At 35.9% G+C, this 20475-nt stretch overlaps 2 protein-coding genes across 2 annotated transcripts; both read right to left on the bottom strand.

Annotated features, from left to right (window-relative positions):
* Positions 1-3170, bottom strand: LOC125680017 (uncharacterized). The gene is made up of 4 exons (XM_048919463.2): positions 3009-3170; positions 2309-2443; positions 928-1162; positions 1-227 (listed from the first exon to the last, which is right to left on the bottom strand). The coding sequence occupies exons 1-4, from the start codon at positions 3168-3170 to the stop codon at positions 1-3; spliced, it is 759 nt and encodes a 252-aa protein (XP_048775420.2).
* Positions 3171-11061: 7891 nt separating this feature from the next.
* LOC125680016 (uncharacterized) lies at positions 11062-17805 on the bottom strand. Its single transcript, XM_048919461.2, has 4 exons — positions 17644-17805; positions 16368-16502; positions 15512-15746; positions 11062-11540 (listed from the first exon to the last, which is right to left on the bottom strand). Exons 1-4 carry the CDS (start codon positions 17803-17805, stop codon positions 11062-11064), a joined length of 1011 nt encoding a protein of 336 aa, XP_048775418.2.
* Positions 17806-20475: the final 2670 nt, after the last annotated feature.

Raw genomic sequence — 20475 nt, 5'->3', positions numbered from 1 at the left:
TTAAAGTAGATTAGAAGGGCATTTCGTCGAAACGGGTTTCACGTTTGACGTTTTTTGTGTTGCTGGAGCAGTAGTGGTTGGTTTTGCAATAGTAGACGCTGAAGCTGAGAGTATTGTACTGTCATCGTCAAATATCGCAACATCAGCACAGTTAATGAATGTTTCTTGATCAACAGAGTTGCAGCCATTACAACAGGTCCCGTTTGATGCACAACCCCATGAGTTTCCTAATTCAATGAATATCATTTGTTAAACATACATTCAAACTGTATTCTGATTGGGCTACTCGCGAGAGCACGAGGGAGTGCTAATGCGAGGGCGAAAAAGTGAGATTAAGGTCATAGGTTACCCAATATTTTGGTAGCACGAAGTGAAGTAGGATTTTGTTGTGTTTACATGGGAATTTCTATTATTACATTTTTAAACATGAAATGCAACAATAAAAGAAGATTTGCTTTTCAGTTTTTTGGTAATGTTTTTCCATTGATTTTTAAGGCAAAGATTTGTGAATAATGCAAAAATAAAAGTGGTTTGCATTGGAAAATTTTGTGGTGGAATATGGGTTTTAGCCATATCAAAGCCTTTTCAAATAGCTTTACAAAAATCATGTAACAATTATTATGGTATCTGAATCGCGCGCTACTGTCTTGCTTTTCTTCCTCCATCACCCTTACTCTCTACATCTCGCCTTCGCTGTCTCTCGCTTGCCCTTGCATTCCCCCGCATTCCCCCTTCTTCGCATTTAGAGCAATTACGCCAGAAAGCGTGGATGTGACGATAAGAGGGCCCTCGCATTTTCATGTTGGTGATGGAGCGATGCAGCAAGAGACACCAAGGATTCCGATTGAATATGCTTTAGCAATGTTGTAGAGTTACTCATATTACATGCCTACATTTCTAAATAAATTTGATTTGATGTTTACCAACCTGTGGTGTAGTGCCACTGCAGAATGCACTGTGAGCATGTCATGTTTGGTGGAAGTTGGAGTTTTATTGAGTGGCGCCCGGGTTTTCCCAGTTGATATTTATATTCATTTGTTCCTGCTAATTTCAGTTTGTTCTGATCAAGACAAGCCTGGGAAACGGGTTCAGTAAGATTGTTGTGGGGACAGATTTTGAACTGAAAGTTTCCGTCATGACTTGCTGTTATTTCAATGCCTACCTGTAACAGAATTCAAATAGAATACTTTATCTCACCTGAACTGAAAGCTCAAGTGATTTTGTTTTCAAATAGAGTTTTGTTCTGTGTTTGTATGTCAATTTGTCTTTTTGCAGCATGAGGCAATTTCTTCCAACCTTGCATTGTTTACATACTTTATAATGCAAAAACCATTAACACTTGTTCCTTAAATACAATACAATGAATGACACACAATATAAATTTTAAAAACTTGGAAAAAAAATGATCTACATATTGATGTATGGAAAAATAATTCCAAACTTGGTGAATATGAATTGTGGAGGAAATTACATCTACACAGAGTATAGCTAATATAAATGTATCACAGCTGTTTTAAATCTCCACGGATGTGTGATGATTATTTTATACCAAGAATTATCTGGAATATTTTTATTAAGAAAAGTGCCTGTACACTTGAAACAAATTATCTAATATCAATTACGAGACGGAAAAGTTGGATATTTATTAACATTCCTCTAATAAAAGGCGAAGATAACGAACAATAATCAATCTCATAACTCCTATAAAGAATGCAAAATAGAGAGTGGGGCAAACACGGACATACAAGAGGTGGGATCGGGTGCTTAGGAGGAGTAAACATCCCTTATCGACCAGTAACACCCACTGTTAGCCTTATATTTTGATCAGATAAACGGAGTAATCTATACCAGAATCAACCAAAATCGGTTTAACAATCGGCATGAAACACGTCAGACAGAATTTGACCCAATGACAAGTTGTATTCGCAAACTAGATTGTTATAACGACCATATAATTTGTGAAATGATGACTTTAAAAGACACTGTTGAAACCCCTGTAACTTCAACTTGTTTGTCAGTAGCCTTCTTCGATTTAAAAACTGATCATACGTAGAACACACTCATGTGTATCGAATCATTTGAGAAATATAAACACCACGCGAAGCTGATAATGGAATATTGCTACATAGATATGGGAAGTTGACAATGGAGAAGCTGAAATCATCCCGTGTGTCATATACAGTGGAGTTGTTAATTTGCCATTAATATCTATTTTCAATAAAATATCTAAGTACGAAGCAGCAGTCCCAAAAATTGGAAATTGAACAGTGTTGTTTAAAAAGATATGCATGAATTCAAATTTGCATACCGTAATAATTTGTCCACGTGTGTAATTTCGACCAATCACACCGGTTGCATATTCTCCACCAGCCTCGTTCTTGCGGACTCCATCATACGGATCACCACACACCCCACATTTCCCGTCATTTACTGTCCACTGTCTCTGCAACATTTACAACAGGCAAAGCTAGTACATGTATTTTTCTTCTATATTATCATGTTTCTTTAGCCTTGCCAAGACATAGAATCACACACTTTCAGATTAAAATCACTACTGCTGGAAAATGATAAGTAGAAAATCACACATATTCGTAAAACAGAATTATAAAAAATAGATAAAGAATTTGTTAAAATGGAAATTAGTTTAATGCCAACAGTTTAGAAAAACTGCTAATATATACATTTGTATAAATCAATTCTGGATATTAGGGAAATCAAGGAAGACATACATTAGAGGAAATACCAGGATAGAAGTTATTGCCCTTATCAACATTTTTTTATTATCAATAATTGATTGTTGGTGGAAAATATGAACTTTTTCACTAAGATTGTCATATAGTGAACTATACACTATACCAGAGGACTAGACCGCTCGACCACATAGGCAAGACTTAAATCTTACTTCGATGACGATGGAATTCTCACCACTCTATCTCACATTGATGTGTGAAAAAAAATGGGATACAGTTATTTGCCGTACATTATTAAGAAAAGAGCTATCTGCTTACTCTCCTCCCTCCACAGAATAGTTCCATGTCGTTGTAGTTGGGAGGAAATCCCGGGTACACCCTCCACATGGAGGACCGCTGGGGAGGCTCGATCATATACCCGTGTGGCTCACCAACCGCCAACAGAGTAGCTAGATACACAATAAGAGTTGGGTACTTCATGGTCTGGATTCCGGATGCTCACTATGATGACAGAGATGCTGATTTATATATAAGTTCTGCATTTGATATCGATGTGATAAACAGACATCGAGTGGGATGTCCGATTGAATGATAATACGTAGGCTTACCAGTAAAATTGATTTTATATATGAGGGAGGGGATACATGTTTGTGATTTAGTTTTTATCACACATCAATGTTAAGCGAAATAAATGATTAAAAATCAAAAGAAAAAACATCTTTGTTTTCAGTGTAAGTCCCCATAAAAAGTTCTTAGATGATGTGAAGTACATCAGTATAAGGTTAACCAAGTTCTCCTACTGACAAGTGGACGAGGAAAAAAATTCCATGAGCAATTCACTTTACTACTGCTTTAATATAGCAATATCTGCATATTGTTGATCAGTCTCTTAACTCCCATAAGGAATACAAAAATAAGAGTTGGGCAAACATGGACCCCTGGACATACCAGAGGTGGGATCATGTGTCTAGGAGGAGTAAGCATCCCCTGTCGATCGGTCACACCCGTCGTGAGCCTTATATCTTCATCAGTTAAACGAAATAATCCATATTAAGAATCAGTGTGCCAAGAATGACCTAACAATTGGTATGAAACACGTCAGACAACAGTTGACTCAATGACAGGTTGTATTGGCAAACTAGATCGTTATAATGACCATATAATTTGCATAATGCTGACTTTAAATGAGACTGTTCAAATCCATGTGCCTTCAACTTGTTTTTCAATAGCATGCCTCGATTTAGAAACTGGTTATATGCAGAGAAAGCTCTTACGTATCGAATCAGTTGAGAGACAGAAAGGGAAGCTGAAGTCATCCCGTTTGTCATAAAGTTGAGCTGTTAGTGTATTCTGATGTCATGTAGAATTGACTTGAGTTCATATCATGTATTCTCACTCGCACAAAAATCAAGGATTACATACTCATATAAGATTCTTCAGTATTGTTCGTTATTCTCCCATCATCAAAAAGTTAACTTAGTTTACAATCTGTCTAGATAAATTTCAAATCTCTTAAGAAAGCGTGGTCGTTGGTTTCTGACGTAGTTGTATTTTGGCTACAACCAGATATTTGCAGACATGCATGTAATGTCTGTATCCGACGTCATTCTGAACGAATTGTTGGACCACAATCAGTTTTATAAACTAATCAGATAAATCTGCAGTAGTGAGGTGATGCATGTTAAGGAATGTTGCACATGGGTCACTTGTTTAATATTGCATTCAAAACCTGAATTTTTATATAGTCTCACGAAACCCAGAAGGGCGGCATTATTCAGTGGCGTAGCTACGACGAAACAAAAGCCATAAAAATTCTTTTAAAAAAACAATATATGCTTCTATGTTAGGAAATTAAAATTTTAGTTAAGAGACGTAGTAATATATTTTCTAACCATATATATATGTATGTGGTCTAAAGCTATTACGTTGGAGAAATTGCAGCAGCTTTAGGTAAACTGCCTCCAGTCAGCATTACCTGCACGGAGGTTACAATGAAGTCACATTTACGTATGACGCGCAGAAGCTCATTTGACAAAATTCATTCAACATACAGACACAATCCATGCCGACATTCAGAGTTACGTCATCATATTCTGTTACATAAAACTTATGCGACTGCAAGTCAAGCGGTTCCAGAAGCTCGTAAAATATATGTTTTAAGGGCAAAGTTTACCACGTCACCACGCGACAACCTACACATCATATATAGCATAATGACCACATGAGTCTAAATGGAAACAAGTCAACACATCAGAGTAACTCGTTCAAATGAGTAACTATTAGGGTTAACAACAACAACAAAAACCATTGTAAAATATTAACATTAGATATAGAACTAGCATTGTGGTAACATTTATTTGTATCCTTTATCTGGAAATAAACCAAATTAAAGGATTAAGATATAACTGGACAGGTAGAATTTGTTTAACATTTAGTGTATTTTGCAAGTTGTACACATTATATCAGACACAGGTGTGAATTGAGTACATTAGCTAAGAACGTACTAACTGATGTGATGCCTCGTGTACTTTGATTTTATCAGCTTCTGTACTATAACAGAGGAAACTATTTTTCAACGTCTCTATTCCCTGATATTGTCGACTTCTATAGATCTATGATCAGGGTTCATAGGGCTAAGTATGGGGGAAAGAAAGGTAAAAATAAAACTAGCTTGATTTCTATTTCCCAATCTTCTGCAACATGTCAGTAACGTATATATGTTGTATATACCAGAAATGATAAAAGAATTAGATAGGTTACATGAGAAATATGTTTTGCTTCCAGCTGGCAAAGCTTGTAACAACACTGTCTTTGTTTGTAAGGCTCACTACTACCACTTTTAAACGAACTTTGCGTTACTTCTTAATTTGGTTATCCTACTTACACTTATACTTCCCTTTCTAAAGATGAAATTCTTTTAGATACTTTTAATATCCCAGTCAATGGGACGAATGCATATGAGTTACCGTACCTATACAGGATGCCTAAACTTCCAAAAACCCGATCCAAACATAGATACATTCCTGGGTCCGGTAAATGCTCTAGCAAGTCTCTATCTTTGCTCCTCCTAAAAATGAACTGCTGCGGAGGAGAAACTTCAAACGTATTATGGCACGACATATGCCAGAAGTGGTGTAAATTAAATGTGGTTTCTAAAACTTCTAAAGAAATTTTAGAAAATTTGAAATAATGTTTTTCTCAAATCAACAACACCAAAACGTATGACTTTGTCAACAGTTTACACAACCACTCCTCACAATACATTAAAGACTAGACTTTTTGACAACACAGAAATTGCTTCTACAATAAAGATGGGAAAAGGAAATAATCATATCTTGTGATCAGTCATGCAAAATATTACTTTCCTAAACACACTCTCATTCTACACACAAGTACTCTGAAGTTGCTATTAAAAAGATGCTAGAGTTTATCATTGTGACAATCTCTTGGTAGTCTTTGGTGATCAGGTCTTTCAACGAATAGTGTTCCTTTATTAGCTGACCTGTGCTTATATTTTTACGAGGCAGAATTAATTCAAAAACTTCTACATAAGAAGAAACATTCTCTTGCTGTGGCCTTCAACTCGACATCTAGATACATCGACAACGTTTTATCTATTAACAATAATCATATTCATTTATATGTCAATTCGATATATTCCAATGAACTTGAAATAAAAGTCACCACAGAGTTTCTACATTTGATTCATACTTAGGTATTTAATGAAACATAGATGTTAACTAACAGCTTTTCTATCGTCAACTTCCCATATTTATGAACCAATATTCCATTATCACCTGCATATGGTATTTATGTCTTTCAACTGATGCAAGGTGAAAATAACGAACAGTGATCAATCTCATAACTCCTACAAGCAATACAAAATAGATAGTTGGGCAAACACGGACCCCTGGACACACCAAAGGTGGGATCAGGTGCCTAGGAGGAGTAAACATCCCCTGTTGACCGGTCACACCCGCCGTGAGCATCTGATACGTAAGAGCTTGTTCAGCGTATGATTGGTTTTTGAATCGAGGCAAGCTACCGACCAATAAGTTTATGTTAAAGGGGTTTTAACGTTCTCTTCTTAAAGTCAGCCATTTGCAAATTATCGTTATAACGATCTTATTTACCAATATATTACAACCTCCATTGGGTCAAATTTTGTTTGACATGTTTCATACCAATTGACACCGGTTTTCACTACGGATTACTCCGTTTACCCGATTGAGATATGGGGCTCATGGCGGATGTGACAGGTCGACAGGGGATGCTTACTCCCCCTACGCACCCGATCCCATCTCTGATGTTTCCAAGGGTTTGTGGTTGGCCAACTCTTAATTTTGTAATCCTTATAGGAGTTATGAGATTGATCAATGTTCGTTATTTCCATCCTCAGTTCGTTATTTCCTTTTTATCAATAACATATTTTGGAACTGAATGAGGTATATTTGTACCATGACGAATTTAGAAGGGGGTTAAAGTTTATAATTTTGAGGACCTTCAAAGTATGAAGTACGGAAATTGTATGATGTGAATTAGCCATAGGTCCTAAACTGCGTACAGTAGTTGAAGGAAATAGATACAATGTATATCATATCTACAGCCTTTCCACACTATTTTTTGAATTACAACCTGATAACTCTTTCACATTTTGAACACTTTAAAGTTGTATCAATTTCCACACTTTACTTTCGTATTTGTTTTTTTGTTTGTGTGTGTGGTTTTTTTGTTTTGTTTTTTTTTTTGCTCACCTGAACCTTTTCTAATTTTCTGATCATCTTTCGCGTAGTGTCCCTCTGTAAATGTTTATCATTTTCTACTTGTTCTTCAGAACCACAGAACCAATTCAACCAGAGTTGCCATGAAACATCATTGAGTAAAGAGTTTTCTTAATTATTCCAATGAAGGGACATGCCTTTCTCAAAAGGGAGATAATTAAGAAATATTGAACATGTGGAGGCATTTTTAAAATTGATTGGAAAGCTTCCTAATATATTGTAGATTGAATATAGATTGAACTCTATGATTATGGATGTTGCCAATCACAGGCTTTTTAAACCACCGCGAATTATGGATGATATTCCTTCTGAACCATGCCGCCAGTTACTTCAGCTCAAAATTACAAACAAAGGAATAGATGCCGTGAACATAAGCAACATTCTTCGTCATAAAAGAGTTCAGTCTTGAGTTCCAAAATATTTCAGGTTTAAGTCTACATCTTGTATTTTCAACAAATATATTTTTATTATTGCTTCCAAACATTTTGTTAATAAACAAACTTTGCAGTGCCTAGATATATCTCATTTTATACATAATTCACCTACGTGTCCATATTCTTCGTCTTCTTTCAATTATAATTCAGCTGTACATCTCATTGCTGGTGACGTGGATATAGGTGTAAATAAGGACCCCAAATCATTTATGTTATATGGTCCTAAGTACAGAGAACCTCGGTCTTTTAGTTGGCAACAGAATGTCATCTTTATTATCAATTCTGTCGAAGATTATGCCAGACGATGGACTAAATTTGAAAAAGAATAATTTGATACTCGTACATTGTCAGAATGGATTAAAAGTATAAAAGGAATATTAAAATCCCGCATTAAACGCATCAAAACAAGAGTACGCACCATCTTCCCTTCTGTGTTTAGTAAATCGGACGTGATAAAAGAATTAGATAGGTTACATGAGGAATATGTTTTGGTGCCAGCTGACAAAGCTAGTACATGTGACATTTTCTTTGTTTGTAAGGCTCATTATTACAAATGTCTCCTAAACGAACTTGATTTGGTAATCGTATTGATACTCCAACTACCCTTCAAACTCATGCTTCGGTTTTTGACACATTTAATGTACCAGTCGATGTGTCGGATGAATATGAGTTATTTCATTTAAACCCTTTCGCCGTAAAATGGCTGAAATATTGCTAGAACGGCGTATAACCATAATAAATCAATCAATCACAAAAGATTTAGAAAGAAACATTGCTAGATCCAGTAAATATTCAACCTAGCCAATATCTTTCCTCGCCATAAAAGTATTAACAGCTGTGAAGGAGAAACTTCAAACGTAATGTGCCACAACATATGCCAAAAGTGGTGTAAATGAAATGCTGTTTCTAAAAAATATTCTAACGAACTTTTAGTAAACTTGAAATCTCAATACTTTTCTCAAATCAACAACATCAAAACGTATGACTTTTCGACGCTTTACAAGACCATCCCTTACAATAAATTAAAGACTAGACTTTTTGACATCATAGACAGCTGCTTCTTCGACAAAAATAGAAAACTGAAATATTCCTGATAATATCCAGTGATCAGTCATCCATATAATTACTTTGTTCAACACCACTCAGATTACACGCACAAGTACTCTAAAGTTGAATTTAAAAATCTGCTGGAGTTCCTAACTGACAATATCTTCGTAGTCTTTGGTGATCAGGTCATCCGACATTTTGTTGGAATTCCCATGGGCACGAATTATGCTTCTTTGTTAGCTGAGCTGTTTTTGTCTTCTTATGAAGCAGAATTTATCGAAACACTTCTACGCAATAAGAAAAAAATCTCTTGTTGCGGCCTTCAATACGACATTTATATAAATTGACCACGTTTTATCTATTAACAATAATGATTTTCAATCCTACGTCAATTCGATATATCCCTATGAATGTAAAATAAAAGACACCATAGAGTCATCCACTTCTGCATCATAGTTAGATATTTGATTGAAGATATATATCCATGGCAAACTAACCACTCAACTTTATGATAAACGGGATTGTTTCAGCTTCTACATCGTCAACTTCCCATATTTATGTATCAATAGTCCATTATCACCTGCATATGGTGTTTATATCACTCAACTGATTCGATATGTTACAAGAGCCAAAACAGAATATTTTAGAAGATCTTTTATCATTTTAGTACCAATTTTATGGAACTCATTACCAGATTTTATAAGAAAATGCACAACTACCACATCTTTTAAATCAGTCTATCTCAAGCATTATTTTGATCCTGAATAATAGTCATGTGTTTAATGTCTCTTTTCATTTAATTCTTAATCTGTTTAAGAAATGAACATCACTTTTGTGCTGTTCATGGTCAGTATGAACGGATTTGGATTTGAGGCAAATTCTGTGAATCGCGCTAGCGATTCACAGAAAATTTGCTTCAAATCCAAATCCGTTCATATTGACCATGAACAGCTCAAAAGTGATGTTCATTTCTTATATTTACTGTATATTCATTTACTAAAATACCGTTTGTTTACATTATTTCTATTTTGTTGCATAAAAACGAACTCCTAGCCTCTGTCACAGTAGTTATTGTGACGTACGTCAACACATAGACATGACGTCACATTTCGTCTCACCTTGCCTTTTATCAACATTGCAAGGTGTATTGTATTTTGGAGGTAGGAGACCGCAAGATTGGAATGATAATCCATGTAAGTTCACAATCTTAATCCAAAGGTGTGACTTGCGAGATCTTTGTAACAGATGTTCTATTTCTTTCAAATCATTACGTTCTCTCAGTCGCATGCTTTAAGCAAGTTCATAATCCGTTCATAGTCAATGTGAACGGATTGTGTCGCGCGCTGAAATTGGTTGGTTCATAGAGGAAAATGCGATTTGTAATATATATATATATATATATATATATATGTATATGTATATATATATATATATAATCTGTGATATTTCCATGTTTTGTAATGTATGTTCTCGATATTTATATCTGTTATAGACAGGACCACAATGTAAACTATTTTATCAAACTAATTGTGCAATCCTGTATTAATAAAAGATATTATTATTATTATTATACGCAAGAGCTTCTTCTGCGTATGGTCCGTTTTTCAATCGAGGCAGGCTACTGACAAACAAGTTGATGATACTGGGGTTTTAACAATCTCGTTTAAAGTCAGCATTTCGCAAATGCTATGGTCGTTATAATAATCTAGTCTGTCGATGCAACTTTACTTATCATTGTGTCAAATGCTGTCTGACTTCTTAGGTCGTTCTTGGCACGCTAAATTTGACGACGGAAAACTTTGTTTACCTGATCAAGATAAAGGGCTCACAGCGGGAGTGACCAGTCGACCGGGGATGCTTACTTCTCCTAGGCACGTCTGGTATATCCAGGGGTCCGTCTTTGCCAAATTCTCTATTTTGTATTGCTTATAGAAGTTGTGAGATTGATCATTGTTCGTTATCTTCACCTTTCATGATTACTACTTATCAAAGAGAATGTTCTGCATATCACTAATAATAATCCCTTTAAGAAAACAAATGACATGTAGAATGTTTACTTTAAGTTTAGATTTATTTCGTTATATGTCATGATGATATAGGATGAGAATATTAATGACTGACTTTAACAATACTACAATTGCACATTTCAGCATCAACGGGGCAGAGACTGGAATCCAAAGTGCACATCCTTTGACACCAGACATCCATACTTTTCGAATCCTTGTAAGGACCAGTCGCTTTGCAGGATATGTTTAGACATACGCATGTGCACTCTGGTGTGCAAGAGGCAGTACCTAGTCGACAGTGTTGGTTACAAGATTTCTGCTGGGACAGGTCGTCTCTAGGGATTCCATGACACATCAAAGTAGCATTAGAAGGGCATTTCGTCAAAACGGGTTTCACGTTTGACGTTTTTTGTGTTGCTGGAGCAGTAGTGGTTGGTTTTGCAATAGTAGACGCTGAAGCTGAGAGTATTGTACTGTCATCGTCAAATATCGCAACATCGGCACAGTTCATGTACGTTTCTTGATCAACAGAGTTGCAGCCATTACAACAGGTCCCATCTGGTGTACAACCCCATGAGTTTCCTAATCGAATGAATTCCATTTGTTAAACATACATTCAAACTTGGCCAATTTACGAGAACTCGTGGGAGTGCGACGGCGACAAAGCAAGATTCATTGGGTACCTAAGATTTTTACGTGAGATTTTCTGTTATTGGATCAAAAAAACCCAATGTAAATCGGCCATTAATACCTAAAATATACAAATAAAGGATTTTTTTTAAAATTTTGAGTAATGCTTTTCCAATGAATTTCGGAATAAAGATTTGTGAAGTATGGAAATATATAAGAAAATTTTGTAGGTGAATATGAAAATATCTACAAATAGTTTTTACAAAAAATCATAAAATAATTATCTTGGTATGTACATGTGTAATGATTCCGGATATTTGAGGTACGACCATGCGGAGTTCTCAATTAGTTACTTTACATCACGTGATCTCATTTGTGTATAAATACCGAGACTCCGCAGTCGTCAGTGTCATTCAGATAGAAGACTCAGCCAAGTTGAGAGGACGAAATTATGTGTACTAATAAAGTATTCATAGTAAACAATTCCTTGCCTGTTCTTACAGTTAGAGAGTGAATTTGGAAGGCCATGAGAAGTCTGGCCTGCCACGAAGAGGTTGACCTCCAGTAAAGAGGCTAGCCATAGTTTGTTTTCTTCGGTGTCGTCCGCATTGGCTGAACAGACCGTCGTCCAGGCCGCTATACTCATTGTCCGTCCTGAATAAGGCATCCTACAGTGAGTGTAGTGGTTGAAGGGCTACCACATATACTGTCCGTCCTGAATAAGGCGTCCTACAGTATATGGGGTAATCCGAGGGCGACTGGGCTCTAGATCTACATTTTGTCAAGTTAGCACTACCAAAAGACAGATTTAACCTACAAATGAATTTTTTAACATATATGGGTATAACACAAGTAGTAGCCACAGATATGAAAAAGTATAACTTTACAAATAAAGCATCTGTGCAAAAACCCCTTATTCCCTTGAATATCAAACTATTTGTTTTAACAAAGAAAGGGTCGAAACCTATGTATGATACTCTCAATAAATCAGATGCTATACCCACAGGAAAAAAGAAATGGAGTAGATATTTCATTACCTCTGATAACCAATGGAAGGCAATCTTTTACCTGCCATTCTTGACTACATTGGATTCTAAATTATTATGGTTTCAATACAGAGTTAACCACCACATTTTAACTACTAATAGCTATATGTACAAATTAGGTAGAGTAGATTCTAAACTATGTACCTTTTGTGATAGGGAAGACGAAACAATTTACCATTTACTTTGGGATTGTCCAAAAGTACAACAATTATTATCAGAATTTATCAGATATTGCAATTCAAAGGAGATTAAAATAGAATTTGATGTCAAAACTTTTATATTTGGTGATACAAAACAAAAACATTTAAGGTCATACAATGCATTACTTATAATAATAAAAAAATATATATATAGGAATAGATGTCAAAAAAATCAGCTAACACTTAAAGCCCTTATAAATGATTGGAAACAATTGTATCAAATCAACCTGGATAGTTATAAGGAAAGAAATGAATTAGATAAATTTAAAATGGACTGGGAAAAATGGTCTCCATTAGTCAATTGACTCCCTCCTCTCTCTCTCTCTCTCTCTCTCTCTCTCTCTCTCATAAAAAGAAAATGAACATTATAATATATATATGTACGCTTAAATATATTCATATTCTTTTGTATCTACTTTTGTGCAAATGTATGTCGATTGAGTGAAATAAAAAAAAAAAAAAAAAAAAAAAAAAAAAAAAAAAGTTAGCACTACCAGTTTATCGTTGCTTGCCTCTGATTGATATAGTGATTCTCTGTTTGATGATAATTAACCTAGATAAGGTTAGGACATATTTGTATATTTTGACAGTCCACTAAAATCATACCAATTAGTTTAAATTAATTATTGTTGAATACCCCAAACCCTGGAATTGACCAGGTACGATCCCAAAATTTAATGTAAATACGTTACAGAATTTGGTGGCAGCGGTGGGATTTGGGGTAAAATTCTATCATTAAAGTTTATATTTGTTTTTGGTTTATTTTAGTCGAGTTTGTTTAATTTTGTAAATTACTGATATGTCTGAGAGCGATGTAAATGCTGAGATGACTGCCTTAGAGCAGGAGCTAAGTAGGCTTCAGGCTAGTATAAATAAAAGTCGGACAAGGCCAGCCGCCAGAGATTCGGTATTACCTGAAAGCAGGCGGACTACCATAGATGACCAAGGTTACATAAGGGAGGGCGCAAGACCTAAAACTGTGAGGACTACCACCCTACCTAATACGTATACTAGGCCTGACAATCTTACTGATTTAAGTAGGGCAGATGATGGCGAGCCAGATAGATTTTCTATTACGAGCACACCATACCATGCGAATACATCCAGCCATGATTTTCCAGTGATGAATGAGACTAACATTACAACTCGCCGCCCTGAGAATACTGCACAGAATGACAAACCCAAGATCACCATTGTGAAACCAGATAAATTTGATGGAAGTTCGTCATGGGCCGATTTTAAATCTCACTTTGATATATGTGCAGAATTGATTAAATGGGCTCTGTCAGAGAAGGGGATGTATTTGGCCGTTGCATTGCGAGGTCAAGCACAGAGTGTTCTTGGAAATCTGCCAGCAGTAGACAGATGTAACTACAGAATTCTAAGTAAGGCTCTAGAGGAGAGATTTTTACCCTCAAACCAAACAGAATTCTGCTGACTTTTTGGTTCTGCCTAGTGGTACATAATTGAATATATAGTTGATGGGAAAAAATTAAAAAAAACAAAACAAAAGAAGAAAAAGAAAGGAATTCTTTGTAAATTGTTCGTTCTGTCTTTTATTAAATCTTTGTCTAAAATAAAAGAATTGTTTAGTTTCGAAGCTGTACATGCGGGACGCACGTCATCGGAGGCATGGGTAGTGTAATGATTCCGGATATTTGAGGTACGACCATGCGGAGTTCTCAATTAGTTACTTTACATCACGTGATCTCATTTGTGTATAAATACCGAGACTCCGCAGTCGTCAGTGTCATTCAGATAGAAGACCCAGCCAAGTTGAGAGGACGAAATTATGTGTACTAATAAAGTATTCATAGTAAACAATTCCTTGCCTGTTCTTACAGTTAGAGAGTGAATTTGGAAGGCCATGAGAAGTCTGGCCTGCCACGAAGAGGTTGACCTCCAGTAAAGAGGCTAGCCATAGTTTGTTTTCTTCGGTGTCGTCCGCATTGGCTGAACAGACCGTCGTCCAGGCCGCTATACTCATTGTCCGTCCTGAATAAGGCATCCTACAGTGAGTGTAGTGGTTGAAGGGCTACCACATATACTGTCCGTCCTGAATAAGGCGTCCTACAGTATATGGGGTAATCCGAGGGCGACTGGGCTCTAGATCTACATTTTGTCAAGTTAGCACTACCAGTTTATCGTTGCTTGCCTCTGATTGATATAGTGATTCTCTGTTTGATGATAATTAACCTAGATAAGGTTAGGACATATTTGTATATTTTGGCAGTCCACTAAAATCATACCAATTAGTTTAAATTAATTATTGTTGAATACCCCAAACCCTGGAATTGACCAGGTACGATCCCAGAATTTAATGTAAATACGTTACACATGTATCTTATGGATTTAATCCCGTGCTATCGCTTTGCTTTTCTTCCTACATCACCCTCACCCTCTGTATCGCCCTTCCTCGCCTTCGCTGTCTCTCGCTTGCCATCGCATTCCCCCTTCTTCGCATTTACGGCTATGATGCGAAAAACCGAGAATGAGAAGATAAGAGGGTCCCTCGCACTTTCGTGCTGCAGACGGATCGAAGCACTGAACGGCTCAAAGAGACGCCAAACATTCTTTCAGATCATTTGTGAACGATTAAAATGCTTTAGCAATGTTGTAGAGTCACTCATATCACACGCCTACATTTCTAAATAAATTGTATTTGATGTTTACCAACCTGTGGTGTAGTGCCACTGCAGAATGCACTGTGAGCATGTCATATTTGGTGGAAGTTGGAGTTTTATTGAGTGGCGCCCGGGGTTCTCCAGTTGATATTTATATTCATTTGTTCCTGCTAATTTCAGTTTGTTCTGATCAAGACAAGCCTGGGAAACGGGTTCAGTAAGATTGTTGTGGGGACAGATTTTGAACTGAAAGTTTCCGTCATGACTTGCTGTTATTTCAATGCCTACCTGTAACAGAATTCAAATAGAATACTTTATCTCACCTGAACTGAAAGCCCAGATGTATGTTTTTCCAAACAGAATTTTGTTCTGTGTTTATCTCAAGTGCGTTGTTCCAATTGGAGATTTTCTTCTTCCTCTGTATTTCAATTAATCATTTGCAGCATGGGGCAATTTTAGTATAATCGGTTCCCCTAATCTCCCATTGTTTACATACCCCATAATGCAAACAACATGAACACAAATTTATTCCTTGAACACAATGTATGAATGAAATGATATAACAATTCAAAACTTGCACGCAAAAAAAAATTATCTACATCAAAATGTATCTAACAATAATTGTAATGTTGGTAACAATTAACTGTGGGGGGAAATTACATTTACACAGATTATAATGGAAAATGTATAGTAGTAGAAATATCTGGGGATGTGTGGCGATTGTATTGAATTAAGAAACAAATGGAATATTTTGTGAAGAAAAGTGCATGTAGATTACACAAATGATCTAAGATCCATTATGACACAGAAAAGTTTGATTTTTAGCATCATTCTTTTAATATGCAGTCTAAAAATTCAAAATCACACATTGTTGTTAAAAGAAATATACATGAATTCGAATTTGCATACCGTAATAATTTGTCCACGTGTGTAATTTCGACCAATCACACCGGTTGCATATTCTCCACCAGCCTCGTTCTTGCGGACTCCATCATACGGATCACCACACACACCACATTTCCCGTCATTTACTGTCCACTGTCTCTGCAACATTTACAAGAGGCAAAGGTAGTATTTATCTTATGCATTATCATGTGTTTTTAGCCTGACCAAGACATAACACCACACCACTTTCAATCAGATTAAAATCCCTTTTGCTGGGGTTTGTCCTAACATTATTGTAATCATGAATCTTTGTCTCTTATTTACATGTAATAAGAAGGGATCAGGTTGCGATTTGCAGTGTTCGCACTCTCCTTTGAAAGGCATTTTAAAGCACTGCCAAAGCGAAACATTTATTGGCAAACAATATCATTTTTATCATCAGTCTCCTTTAAATATTTTTTTTTCTAACCTTTGTGCTAACCTTTCTTGATGTGTTCATTCCTAAATTCATGGATCAAAATCCTCGAAAATTCAAACTTTGCATTTCCTCTGGAAAATGATAGGTATTCACGAAATCATGGTTACATCGCATCAATTCATTCTGGCGTAGTATTACCAACAAAAACAAAGTGAAACCTATCGGTACTTTGGGAAGGGCAGAGTTTTAGTGTACACACTAAACGCCAGGTGTACAGCAAATTGATATAACAAAATAAAATATTTTAAATTAATGTAATCATTTGGTTTTTTTTATTTATGTCATTTTCATAGTAAATGTCTAAGAATATTTTCTTCGTTGCTAAGCGCAAGTTCAAGTCCTATTCAAGTACATGTATTAATATTCAGTATATGCATAAATTAACTCAAACTTTCAAATGAACACGTTTTCTATGATAAATTTACAATTTGAATTTGGTTGATTGATTGATTGTATGTTGTTTAACGTCCCTCTCGAAAATATTTCACTCCCATGGAGACGTCACCATTGCCGGTGAAGGGCTGCAAAATTTTGGCCTATGCTCGGCGCTTTTTGAGAGGGGGATCTTTATCGTACCACACCTGTTGTGACATGGGACCTCATAGCCAACATTTACCACCAAAAGTTGTGACATAGTGAATTATACAGTCAAAATATAGCGTACAAATTGTATCAACTTTTAGTTCAGAATATGTACAATTCAGCAAAAACCAAACGTCATATCATCTTTTTTAAATTCTTAGAAAGTGCATCAGTAAGACCCAGAAATTGTAATGAAGTTTTAACAAATATAATCAAGGGATTTCTCAAGAAAATGCTTACTGTTCTTCCTCCACAGAATAGTTCCATGTCGTTGTAGTTGGGAGGAAATTCCGGGTACACCCTCCACATGGAGGAACGCTGGGGAGGCTCGATCATATACCCGTGTGGCTCACCAACCGCCAACAGACTAGCTAAATACACGATAACAGTTGGGTACTTCATGGTCTGGATTCCGGATGCTTACTATGATGACGGAGATGCTGATTTATATATAAGTTCTGCATTTGATATCGATGTGATAAAGAGGCATCGAGTGGGAAGTCCGATTGAACGATAATACCTAGGCTTACCAGTAAAATTGATTTTATATATGAGGGAGGGGATACATGTTTGTGATTTAGTTTTTATCACACATCAATGTTAAACAAAATAAATGATAAAAAATCAAAAGAAAAAACATCTTTGTTTTCAGTGTAAGTCCCCATCAAATGTTCTTGGATGATGTGAAGTACATCAGTATAAGGTTAATCAAGTTCTCCTACTGACCAGTGGTTGCAACTTCCGACAGCATTCTACTTTACTGATGCTTTCAGTCATTCCAATATGTGGATACTGTTTATGTTGAATAAGAGATCAGTCGTCAAAAGCACAAATTCTTAACTTCTTTTTGTACAACCTCTGTCCTGCTGTTTGTTCGTCAGACGTAAACTTTTCATATTTTCATCTTCTTCTCAAGCGGTACTAAGCAAATTTCAGCCAAACTATTTCAACCAAACTTGGCGCAAAACTTTCTTGGTTCAAATAAATGACCATGCTCTCTTTTATGTGGAGACAATTAAGAAATGGTAAAACAATTTTTTTTATCAAGAATCACTGAAGCAGAAAAGTCAAAATTTGCTTGAAAGCTTCCGTACATAACTCACAGAGCCCCGGGTCGGATAACATGATATTGTTTTCTTAAATTCATCTAGTCAAGAACCACAAGAGTGGACTTTATCAAATGAAAATCCAGGTTTCTTCAAACAATGGCACCTGGGATGAAGACGGGGTGACTACGAGGATTTAAAGTTTTACATACATACACGGGATCGTACACAATATTTCAATAGAAAAAATCTTATATTTTTAAGTATTTTGAAAATATATCAATATCATCAACTCAGATTTATGACAAACGGGATGATTTCAGCTTCTATATTGTCAACTTCCCATATTTATGTCGCAATATTACATTATCATCTACATATGGTGTTTATATCTGTCAACTGATTCGATACGCAAACGCTTGTTCTGCGTATGATCAGTTTTTAAATCGAGACAGATTACTGATAAACAAGATGTTACATGGGTTTCAACAGTCTCGTTTACAGTCGGCAAAATTTTATGGTCGTTATATAATGATCTAGTTTGCCAATACAACATATCATTGGGTCAAATGATGTCTGATGTGTTTGACACCGATTGTTAGCCTCTTCTCGGTACACTGATTTTAACTATAGATTACTCTGTTTACATGACCAAGATATAGGGCTCACGCAGGTGTGACCGGTCGAAAGGAGATGGTTACTTCTACTAGGCACCTGATCCCAACATTGGTATATCCAGGGGTTTAAATTTGCCCAACTCTCTATTTTGTATTCCTTATAGAAGTTATGAGATTGATCACTGTTCGTTATCTTCATCTTTCATATATGTATTCTAATGCCATGTAAAATTGACTTCAGTTCAAATCATGTATCCTTCGTCGGAGAAAAACCGAGATGTAATCAAAGATTACATAATGGTATAAAATTCGACAGTATTATAAGCTATCCTATCATCATCAAGTTTACAACTTGTCAAAATTCAAATTTTGAAAGGAAGTGTGGCCATTGGTTTCTGACGTAGTTGCTGTACACAGCTGGACTACAGATATTTGCAGACATGTAATGTATGTGTCCTACTCGACGTTACTCTTGACGACTTGTTCCACTACAATCAGTATTACAAATTAATCAGATAAATTTACAGGAGTGAGGTGATACAGGTAAGGAATGTTGTCCATGGGTCATTTGTTTTATATTGCATTCAAAACCTGGATTTCCATATAGTCTCACGAAATCCAGAAGGGCAGTATTATTCAATGGCATAGGTGCGTCGAATAAAAGCCATAAAAATTCTTAGAAAAACCAATACATACTACTAGAAGAGTTCAGAGAAGAAGCAATATATCTGTAGTTTATATAGCAATTACAACGAAGACGTTACAGAAGTTTTAGGTAAACTGCCTCCAGTCAGCATTACCTGCACGGAGGTTACAATATACTAACACTTACATGTACGTATGACCCACAAGAGCTGATTTGACAAAATTAATGTGACATACAGAAACAATTCATTCCGACATTTGTGGTGGGGTTATGATTTTCTTTCGTAATACAACATTTCTGTGACCAAGAAGGCAGGTGGCGCCAGAAACTCGAAGCCTATTTGGATAAGATTTGAGTTAGGGCAATGTTTACCCACAAATATCAGTAGGGTGTGAATCGACATACTAGTAATTTGGGCTAACGAAACACCGGTGTGTTGATGAGAAATAATTTTAAAAATTTTGATTTTATTCTTCTCAAAGGTATTCAATAGATTTAATAGCAACTTGATATTTTTAGAAAACAATAAATCTAAACATCCACAAATCTAACGAGTTAAGATATAATTGAAAAGGTAGAATTTGTTAAACATGTAGTCTGTTTTTCAAGGTGTGCACATCTATCGGACACGGTGTGAATTCAGTGCATTAGCTAAGAACGTACTAATTGATGTGTACTTTGATTTTATCAGCTTCTGTACTATAACAGGAAAATATTTTTCAACGTCTCTGTTCCCAGATATTGTCGACTTTGCATATATCTA

This window comes from Ostrea edulis, chromosome 2 (assembly GCF_947568905.1).
Source record: "Ostrea edulis chromosome 2, xbOstEdul1.1, whole genome shotgun sequence".
NCBI lineage: Eukaryota > Metazoa > Mollusca > Bivalvia > Ostreida > Ostreidae > Ostrea > Ostrea edulis.
Note: the sequence above shows the minus strand (reverse complement) of the source record. Positions and strands in the feature narration are given on the sequence as shown.

Bases quoted from the DNA above. Each gene is read 5' to 3' on its own strand.
- LOC125680017 (XM_048919463.2), bottom strand. From the start codon at position 3,170: ATGAAGTACCCAACTCTTATTGTGTATCTAGCTACTCTGTTGGCGGTT. The intron at 1,163-2,308 runs GTATGCAAATTT...ATTCTGTTACAG, and splicing joins CACGTGGACAAATTATTACG to GTAGGCATTGAAATAACAGC. The intron at 228-927 runs GTTGGTAAACAT...TCATTGAATTAG, and splicing joins GCAGTGGCACTACACCACAG to GAAACTCATGGGGTTGTGCA.
- LOC125680016 (XM_048919461.2), bottom strand. From the start codon at position 17,805: ATGAAGTACCCAACTGTTATCGTGTATTTAGCTAGTCTGTTGGCGGTT. The intron at 16,503-17,643 runs GTAAGCATTTTC...TAAATGTTGCAG, and splicing joins TATTCTGTGGAGGAAGAACA to AGACAGTGGACAGTAAATGA. The intron at 15,747-16,367 runs GTATGCAAATTC...ATTCTGTTACAG, and splicing joins CACGTGGACAAATTATTACG to GTAGGCATTGAAATAACAGC.